The 10,946-nt window shown below is 35.6% G+C and overlaps 1 protein-coding gene across 1 annotated transcript in view; it reads right to left on the bottom strand.

The window, feature by feature from the left end:
• Nucleotides 1-2,101: 2,101 nt before the first annotated feature.
• ATG5 (autophagy related 5) overlaps nucleotides 2,102-10,946 on the bottom strand; it is a 148,180-nt gene continuing 139,335 nt past the window's right edge. Inside the window, exon 8 of the mRNA XM_036767958.1 lies at nucleotides 2,102-4,322. Within this exon, the coding sequence (XP_036623853.1) occupies nucleotides 4,186-4,322 (137 nt within the window). The 3' untranslated portion in view covers nucleotides 2,102-4,185. The remainder of the gene's footprint in view (nucleotides 4,323-10,946) is intronic.

The raw sequence follows: 10,946 nt of genomic DNA, 5'->3' as shown, positions 1-10,946 counted from the left end.
TTAAAAAGGAGGCTGCAATGTGAAGCTAATTGTGATGAAGATTGCTTTTGATAGTCATTTCTCCATTCCGAAATCTCCCCTCCTTCTGGATTTGTTTACCAGTCTTTCAGACCCCTCCCCGATACTAAATATGAGCAGCCTCTGGTTTAAAGACCTAAATATACAATTCTGGCTCTCATCTGAAATCTAGCATACAAATATTTCTTAGTAGTTTATCTTAGAAACATGGTATGATTTGCTTTTTGGAACATACTGGGGGGCAAATTTTGGAGATAATAGGAAAGGGCCTTCTTGTAAGGTCTTTTACACTTTTGGAAACTCAAAATTGTAGAAGTTTATAGTTTAAGCTAATCATTAAGTCAACCATCTGGCTGTTGCAATGTCAATGAAGCTGAGAAAGACTCCGGTTTAAAATGTTATGTACTTGGGGCAGCTAGGAGGCACAGTAGATATAGTACAAGCCCTGGAGTCAGGAGGACCTGAGAGAGTTCACATGCGATCTCAGAGATAAGCTCTGTGACTCTGGGCAAGTCACTTAACTCTAACTGCCAAAAAAAAAAAAAAAACAAAAACGCTGTACACTTATTAGTTCAAAAATGCATGAAATCATTAAGTCCAACAAAAATAAAAGTCCAAAGGATGTACCAATTTAGAAAAATATTTAAACTTTTGAGAAACTTCAGAAGTTAAACAAGTATGAATTTGTCTTTGTTCTCAATTATAAACCCTTTGGATAGGTAGATTTAAACTTGCTTACGTATCTTTCTGCTTCAGTTTTCTTTGTTTCACACTTTGCAAACAGGTACTTGTTTCTAATATGTTGGCATATCTGACAGGAAAACCAATTTACCTCAGACCAAAATATCACTAGCTCGAGAAATAAAAAGTGAGACTGTCAGTCTTTGGCATGACCCACATAAACCAAACACCTAAACACTGAAAGGAAAGTTACCTCAAGTAGCATATAAAATACAAATGTGCCACAAGGAGATAACCATTAAGAGTTACCATCACTCAACGGATGAAATTGGTAGATCACATGTGTTTCATGGGAAAATGATCAGTTCTAGTCCAGTTTCCAGCAAACGAGCATTATAGATCATAAAATCAATCCCAACACTGATCTGCTTCATTAGTGGGCCCTATCTTTGATTCAGTTGCTAAACATGTCAGTGGACTGACTTTTAGACATTAGTACTCAGTAGAAGACACTGAATCACAAAATGAAAAGGGCTAACCGGGCTGTTGTTAGGGCAGCTTTTGCTCTTTAGGTATTTTCAAGTTTTTAGACACATCAAAATCATTTAGCCGCAGACTTAGAAAGGAACTCAAAGGTCAGTAGAACCTGTACCCAGACAGGAATCTCTTCTGCAAAATACCCAAGTGGGCACCTGGAATTTGCTTGAAACCCCGCCGGTCATGGGAATTCACTACCTCCCAAAGCACTCCATTCCAGTTCTGGATAGAAATTATTCAGAGGTTCTACTCTACACTGAGCCCCAAATCTACCTCTTTGCAATTTCTCCCCATTACTTCTCTGTTCTGCCGCATGAATAAAGTATAATCCCCCTCTTTCACATGACAGCCCTTCTCTTTGATGTGACCCCATGCATTTTTTCTAAGCTCAACATCCTGAGCTTTGCTCACCATCCTGCGTTTACTCACCTCTGAGCATGTTATTATTTTTTTTTTCAGCTTATACCTTTCTAAAAACCATGAGCAACGATTTAGTGCATTTTCCATTCAACAAAGCCAACTTAGTAGAAATACATTTTCTTTTGCACAGTAAGTAGGTACATAATTTAATAAAAATAATCTTGGGAAAAACAGTGCAAAGTTTTTTTGATTGATGCTTTTCAAGACTTTGGAGCCAAGGGAGGGGAAAAAATGTATTATAAAATAAACATGTTGAGATTTGTAGCCTTTCACAATTCTTTTATGTAATTACAGTTTTATGATTTTCTCTCTCATGTCTTTCTTATTTTTCGGTGAATATTTTATTTTATGATAGGCAGTCTGTAAAAATGAGGTGGTTCCCTCTCTCCCTCCCCCAATAGCTGATGTGCTTTAGGCAATGTTCAGTTTAACTTCTAGACAATAAAGACAGACTCCAGCTTTATTTGATTTTTTAATAAACCATAAAATTTAAATAGTCAAATAAAAAGAAACAAAAATAGATATTTAAGTCAAGCACTAATTTCTGTCTTTGTTCCACCACTGGGCAACAGAGACTTGGCTTATAAAGGATTACAGGACTAGAGAAGAGAACACATTTAGATTGCTGGTATAATAAACCAAATATGTTTGTTTTTTTTAAGGGAAAAGGCTTGGTAAAACTTACTTTCAAATTTAAAGTAAGGCTTTTTTTTTTAAAGCTCACATGAGCCCACTGTCTAAGATCTTAAATTGCTCTCATCAGTGGAAAATGATACTACCACTTTCTGCAAGGTATTCTCTCTCCTCACCTGGTTTACAAATAGTCCATGCATTTTGACCCTTTTGCTCAGGAAGCTCAGTGTGTCAAAACATTATGGGGTAAACCCCCAACTTGAGAAGGGTAAACACATCTAATGTGAGTGATCATCTTTGGACTAATGTCTCCTTTTGTGAAAAAGACAACTCGATGATTTAATTCCTAAGTAATCTGGGTAATGTTATTCTTCTCTACCCTTATTCTAACACATTTCCTCCTTAATTTACATTAGCTAATTATTATCTATTTGCTGTTTTGCTCTGGTTATTATGGCACCACTGTTTCTGCTTTTGGATCTTCATTCTATCTGCTCAATAGAGTACAATTTTTTCCCTTTTCTTTGACTGATTTTGCTATTGATTAGACAGCTGCTACTGTGAAGACATGGAAAAGGAAGAAGAAAAAGAAGCAATGAGTGCTAGTGGAATTTTTGACCAACATTCGGATACATTTAGAAAATAGGAAATATCTCCACTTTGTTATGTAATTTAATACCGCTCCTGCTGCAAGTTCTAGCAAATTCAGATGAGTTGACATAGCGTACATAGCAAGATAAGTCTGCAAGAAACTGTTTGTAATGCACAAAAATGTTGAAGGAGAGTGCCAGTAACCTCTGAATATATTTGGTAAAGTACAGGGAAAGCTACTGCAAGGAAGGATATGTCATGTTTAAACTTTACAGACTGACTGCCAGAGGACCACATTAAAAACATTACAGTGAGAGACAGCACAAATGCTAGCCTGGAAAAGAATGGGTTTTCCAGTAGGCAAAGGTATCCAATGCATCTGCTGATCCTACCAAAATGTGACGGACTCAGCCTTAAGGGGATAAATGAAATAGTAATGATAAACTCTGACATTGTTGTATGGTGTTATCAAGTAAAGAAAATATTTCACATAAAGATTTAAAAATTGGCAGCAAGAAATTCTCTATCAGACAAGTTGTCCCAGACTATCACCATGCCACCGAAGACCTGTTTGAATGGTAACACATACAGTATAAACAGTGATCTACTATATACAAGTCAGAAAATATTTGAAAGTGACAAAATCGTACATGTTATTAAATGACAAAACATGTTTAGAGGTTTTATTTAAAAATCTCACTGCTCATTATCAAAGTTAAAAGATTGTTTGCATACCAATACATACTGTAAACATAGGAAATTCTCATTAAGGAAAGATGGGTTTACTGTAATCTGATCTTTTACAAAAAATTACTGCAAGTTATTGATAACAGAATTTCTTTTTTACTTTCTTAAGTTTAATTCTCTTGAAAATTAAACCAATGTTTCCACTCCCTCTATCTAAAGTTCAACCACGGTCACATTAGGAAATACCCTTGTTTATTTGTTAATCAGAAATACAATTCAAGTGGCACATATTTCCATCTGCTTCTTAGGCTGGGTTTCAGCTTCATTATATTTTACAAGAAAACAGAAGACTTGCAGTAGTCCTGTAAAGTCTTTCATGTTGCAACTGAGGTTTAATGACGGCAGTGGAGGAAAGCAGTGGTGATGCAGAGTAAGGCCAGCCCAACTGCCCTTATCTGGCCAAGGGATCTTTTTTTCCTGTCTGGCTTGCATTGCAGCAAGGAGGTTTTTCTGGTCAGGTTGCCTCCACCAAACCTGACTTAAGGAAAAGGTTGACATGCTCTGGTTGATCCAGTTTAAGGGTGATGCTCATTCTTTTTTAGGTGAATAGTCTCTCCTTCAATCTGTTGGTTGGGGTATGATACTAATATGAAGAAAATTATCAGGGTAGCTGAGATGTTCACTTAGCCACTGCAAAGGTGTCTCCAACATTGGTTCAATTCCATGAATCATAATTTGATTCTTCTTTACCCCATCTAATTCCAAGAAAGAAATCCAACAATAAACAAAAAATTAGGACGGTCAAAATGTTTACCTATACACACAACTGAATGCTTTCTGAAAACAGTGAATCAAATGGATTTTTACATCTTTCAACATGACGTGTCTATAGAGCAGGAAATGTGGACGTGGAGAAAGTTGAAATGGTGTAGTGCTTATTCTAGTTAAAACAGAAACTTGAGGGTTAAAATGAATCCTGATAAAAATTCTGTTATTGTATGTGAAAGTATTAGTTCTTTCTTAATTACTAGGCTCACTGAAGACTGACGTTAATGAAACTATAGAGAAGAAAATAGACCATTGTATTCATCGACCTAATTTGTGTCAGTTACACCTAAAAACACCTGCTACTATAAATATTAAAATAAGAGCTACCTAGAACTAAGCATCTGAGTCAGGATTTCTCGATGTTTGGGAGTTTTGACACATGATGGTTTTATGTTTTTGACACCCACTTCTAGTTCTCCCCTGTGCACTCAGTATACTTTACCATGTGGACATGGAGAAAGTTGAAATGCAGCAGTACTAATTACCTAAAACAGAAACTTGAGGGTTAAAATGAATTCTGAGTATTAATGGGAAATACATACATATGTGTGTGTAGTTTGTTTTTTAAAATAAAGTTTCATTGATGCCTTTTGGTTTTTTATGCCGATGCTTTCCTGCTACATTATCTATCTCTCTATCTATCCATCTATCTCTCTATCCATCTATCCATCCATCTATCTATCTGTTTATCTATCCCATATGTCAACACCCCTTTGAAACTATAAACTCCTTGTGGATTCCCTATTCATTTATCAGTGCTCAGTCCGTAAAAGGTGTTTGGTGAACACCTAAATATATCTGTTCACTGAAATGAAGTATCACAGTTAGGTATGGATAAAAATATAGGAACAGATCATAGATACACATGAATAAAAAATCATGGATAATATAAAATAATTTTGTTTAATAATTTAAAAAAGTTGGTGCCTTCTCTTAAGACAAATAATAGCCACTCATTTATACTGACAGTATACAAAATGTTTTCTCACAACAATCCTATCTGGTAAGTAGGTAATAGAACTGTTACCTCTATTTATAACCCAGGTAAGTGTGGCTTAAGTGATCTGTCCATGTTAACATGATTAGTAAGTGGTAGATCTAGGTCATGCACTCAGGTCTTTTGACTCCAAATCCAATGTGTTTTTCACTATGTCAAATTAACTCTCGTTTAGGAAACACTGCTCCAATGCTTTAAGGTTGACCACAAAAATGGAACAGATACCAACCCCTTAACTGGTCACCTTGATTCTATTCCTGAATCATCTTTCCTTTTAGAATTGAAAAGGCCCAGTCCCTAGACATTCAAGAAGAGGATGTGATTGAGGGAAGGGAGAATTCACTCAACATTAAGGAGCATGGACAATATGGACATTTTCCTTATCCTGAAATGGCTTTGAAATCTCATAAAAGAATCAAGTGAAGTGGTGGATATGAGAAGACAATTGCCCAGGAATCTTAAAATCCAGATTAAGGGATCCTAGTCTGAATGAAAACTTTAAAGCAGATGCATTTGGAAGCCCTCTACCCATAAGGAATTTGCTGGGGTAGGGGGTGGTTCGGGCGGGGCAGGGAGGTAGAGAATCAAAGAAGACCTTCATATTGTCCCATGACACTACACTGTGATGAAATGTCAATTCATAAAATGACTTCAGGAAAAAGGAATTCTCTTAAAATGACAGAAGCACAAAATATTATAAACTTACATGAGATGGTACTCTGGGGTGAAATGAGGTAAAATGACTTCCCATGTTGAAAATGACATGTATAGAAATAAGAAATTCTCTTAACATCTCTAAACCACATCATCATTGTGACTGAGTAGAGCATGGTCTACTGGAAAGAGCAAGGAACTTATGTTTTAGAAGACCCTGGTTTGAATCTTAGCTCTGCCACTTACTGCACCTGTGAGATGCTGGACACAAATCACATCTCTCCTCAGGGCCTCCACTTTCTCTTTAATAATGTAAGAAGGTTAGATGAGATCATCTCCAAGGTTCCTTCTAGCTCAAACAGTCTAAGAGCCTATGAGATCTTACAAAAGATAAAACTATTATTTATCAAAAGACACCTAAAGCAAGCCTTTCCATTATAATAATAACTCCACAATCTAAGAAACAAAAAAGACGACAACCAACCAAAACACAAAGGAAGCAAATGAAAAAAACACCTGCTCATCCAAAGTAGTTTTTTAGAAAGTTCATGGAGAAAGAGGGAAAGATAGCTTGGTAGAGAGCTATCTCAAGAGAAAGAAAAACTTGACATTTTTATGTAGTTTTTAAAATCACCTTATGTTTATGTTATTTATGAAGCTCATTTGAGCCTCAAAACTACTCTGTGAGGTAGGTATTATATACATTATAACCCCATTTAGAGTGGGGGAAACTTAAGTTTAAAGTGGTTAAGGAATTTGCTCATATCCATACAGGGAGGGTAAGAGGCAGAATTCCAACCCAGTCCTTCCTGATTTCAAGTCCTGCATCCAACTACTGCACCACACTGCCTTTAGCTAAAGGCAAACCCCCTTAGATCTTTGCTCACACTTAGATCTTATTTAACATCTATTATAAACACAATTCTGTCAAACACTGTTATTTAGTTTTCAAGTTCACAATGGATCAGAAGTAGTAACAGGGATGGGAAGAGAGATTGTAACAGGCAGACATCATGAAAAGAATAGAAGTAACAGCTGGCAACCTGATGGCAAGATGAGGAAAGAGGGGAAAATGATAAAAAGGGGAAGAATTCAAAAAAGCTCAATGTCTGTAGTGACACTGTATAGGGGAAACTCTTAATATTGTTATTGGAACATTGTCTATATCAAAGCATAGTATGATAAATGATACTCACAATGAAAACCAACAGTCATCAAGAAAGGGTGAAGTTGTATTTGGTGTACTCTTTAACAAGGCAGGGAAGCATACAACACAGTTTAAGATCATAGGACCAGATCTAGAGCTAGAAATAGCTTTGGAGGCCATTTAGTCCAATTTCTTCATTACAAAAAAACCCAATAACTATTTTTTTAAACAGAGGAGGAAACCACAAGGCGGTAAGTAAAAGGTTTTCATCCAATCATTTAAAATGAAAATCTTTTATGATCCAAAATGTCTAAGGCAGCAATGTGGTATAGTAAAAACGGAATGAGCCTGGAAGCCCCAGGTTCAAGGACTCTAACTCCATTACTTACTAAGTGTGTTGCCATGGTCAAGTCATTCAACCTCCATGAGTTTCTTCTTTGCAAAACAGTGTCTATTAAAGTAGGAGTGAAAGGGAAGAGGTGAAAGAGAAGTAAGGCAAAGTCAGACAAGATGATTTCTGAAGCCACTTTTAGCTTTGACCTTCTACAATCCTGTGACTAATTCCAAGAGAGTTCTAGACTGCCATGGTTTTACTTTAGTGAGTCTTTCTTAGACTGCTTTAAAGCACTTCCACCTCAGTTCTCTCAGTTTTAAACAATCATTACACTGAGCTTCTTAGAAATATTTAATATTCTCAGAATCACTCCTCCTATCAATAACTCAGTCAAAATGGGAAGTAATAGTGGTCTAAGACTTCCTTATAGACAAAATTTTTCTTCAAGCCAGAGTCCCCTTTAAGGACTCCCGGTCTGATCACGGTGTAGAGGGTACTATCTAAAACCTGGGTAGCTAACACTTTTTGGTTAAAGTATGCTTTGAAAAGAAAGCAGAACAGTGGTTATCATACAATCTATTTGTAAGCCCTCTGATGGGTCGTTTTCATCTAGGACAGAAGGCTATCATGAGCTGTACCATCAGAAGCAGTTAGAATTCATCATCAGACTCAAGAGTAGTGTAAATATAAGAGACTGAGCTGGGTGGGGGGAGATATTATATTAGGGTTAGCATTAGAAGGGAAAATTTATGAAATGATGGAAGCCAGTTAGCACTGGCTCCCCAGTTTAGTGACTAAAAGCCAATCTTCCACAGAATGCCAGAAAGAGACAGATAATATAAATTACTTAGTTTATACACTCAGTAAGAAGTGCTTTGCCAAAGAAATTTCTCACACTATAAAGTGAACTTCAGGTTCCTGGCAATTACTAGCTTCTGTTCTTTAGCTAACTGTTTTGAAATCTGTATTTTGGAAAACTATTAGTGGGGAAGGGTGCAAGCTTGTGATATCCAATCTCTGACAAAACTGGATTACCCAAAGAAAAACCTATTAAGATGAATGTCTCCTCAGAGGGTTTCTAAACACAGTGAATATTTTGGTTACAAAATTGAAAGAGAGGGTGAGACGAATTAAGCATGTCATAGGACATGATAAAAAGCATATAAGCTATTATTTTTAAAAATCAAAATGCTATAAACAATAACAGTGCATGACTGGCCAATTTTAGAATACCAACACTAGTTAAAAGAACTGGAAGACATTTAGTAGAATTTTTGTTTTTTTTTTAACCACGGGAGAAGAAACACTAGATGATATTATAAAACTAAGTTGGACTTTTGGTAAATGTTTCTTTGTGTTTCAAAGTGAGAATCTAGAATTTACTACTTAGGGATGAGAAAAATGTCAGTATAAAACAAATGACTCAGGATAAAAATGTTACTCCACATCTCACCCACTCAGTTTACTTTTATTTTAAAAGCAAATTTAAGGTTTAAGTAGACAATGCTTGAGATAGCAATCGAGTGAATGAGCCTGATATGAGTTTCAGCCCACTGTTCTTCATTTCAATATGAACCTGAAACTGCTACTAGCCTAATATACTTCATAACACCAAGCACAGTCATTCATAAATACTTCAGATTTTTTAATAAAAAAAGACCAGAGATATTTTATATTTATTAAAGTAGAAAAGAAACTGAATTTATGTCGATATTTAGGCAGCAAATCATGTGAAAAAAATTTGCTAAAAAAAAGGCCAGAATCTCCATGAATTATAATATTTTGCTTTTTAAAATATAAAATGAACAGCAATAAAGTTTGGGATTTTTCCTTTATTCTAAGTTAAAATGATGGAAAGTGAACTGAAATATGAGATGAATGAAGTTTACATATAAGACAATCTGAATAGTTGTTACAACTGGGAAGTTTTTGATTTGGACCTATAATTTAATTATCATCACAGTTCATACCTCCATTAAAATAAAGACAACAGAGTTAAAGTTCTCGGCACATAATATTCTAAGGAGCTGGGAGAGAAAGACATCTTTAATTTTAAGTTATATTATTAGAGTAGGAAAATAGTTTACACAGGTAAAATAATTTATTCTTATTGAATAAAGTAATATCAATAATATGCAATATTAAAAGCAATTTTTAATGTATCAAGTTATACAAAAAGGAGAAAAAAAAGAAGACAGTACAAGATGGTGGAAAAAACGCTGGACTGGGAATGAAGAGATAGATTCTAGTCCTATTTCTGCCATTTAATAACTGTGTGTCATAAGGGAAGTCAGAATCTCTCTGCAACTTGGCTTCCTCATCTGTAAAAGTAAGGAATTGGACTTCATGATCTCTAAAGTTCCTTTCATGTCTGAATAGAAAGAAATTTCTATTCAGCTTAGTTTCTTAACTAAAATGGATGAAAGAGAAGATCATTGGTGGTATGATTTTAAAAGAAAAGATAATGTACTCACTCTACATAAACACACACAAAAAATTCATAGCTACAACTGTACAAAGCAGAACATTTTGGTCCAAATGTATCCTAAACTATGCGTTCAGTTATCTAGAATGCATGTAAATTGGGTGCAAAGGACTAAGAGAATTGGGCCTCCTATTAACATGTTTTGAATGACTAAAGAACAGTATTTGTACTAAGAGGTAAACACATAATCAACTGATATATGGGCCACTGTAACCATACAATGGCAGGAAAATGCCTTTGTTAATTTTGAATTATAATAAAAATCTCAAGATACTGTTTGACACGCTGTTTAAGTACTGTGTCCAATCGAACTCATGACTAGACAAAAGAAGAAACATCACGATTAGGAAATTAGCCTTCTGATGATCTTAAGCAGTTTCTTTTTTGAAAGAGAGTGTGTATGTGTGTGTGTGCGTGTGTGTGAAAGAGAAAGGTAGGGGAGGGAGAGAATTCTTATATGATAAATGTACTTTTCAGGAATTTCTATTTTTGAGGGAACAGGACTATTTCCCCCTCTTCTTCATGAGCTACATATTTAGCCACTATATTTTTCACTTAAACCCTAGTTTTCAACAAGCAATACTGGCCAAATGACTATGATAGCTGGGGTTTCAGGTGGATAATTATATTATTTGTTGTCACTGTTTTTCAGTTATGTCTGACTCTTTGTGACCCCTTTTGGGGTTTTCTTGGAAGAGATACTAGAGTGCCACTTCCTTCTTGGGCTCATTTTGCAGATGAGGAAACTAAGGCAAACAGGCTTAAGTGACTTGCCTAAGGTCACACAGCTAGTCAACGGCTGGGGCCACATTTGAACTCAGGAACAGGACTCTTCCTGAATCCAGGCCCAACACTCTATCTACTACATCAGCTGTCCACTTACTATTAAGAAATGAAAGTAGAATAAATATGCTGACCCCAGATTGTCTATTTT

Source organism: Trichosurus vulpecula, chromosome 7 (assembly GCF_011100635.1).
Source record: "Trichosurus vulpecula isolate mTriVul1 chromosome 7, mTriVul1.pri, whole genome shotgun sequence".
NCBI lineage: Eukaryota > Metazoa > Chordata > Mammalia > Diprotodontia > Phalangeridae > Trichosurus > Trichosurus vulpecula.
The sequence above is the reverse complement of the archived record's forward strand: the minus strand, read 5'-3'. Positions and strand labels throughout refer to the sequence as shown.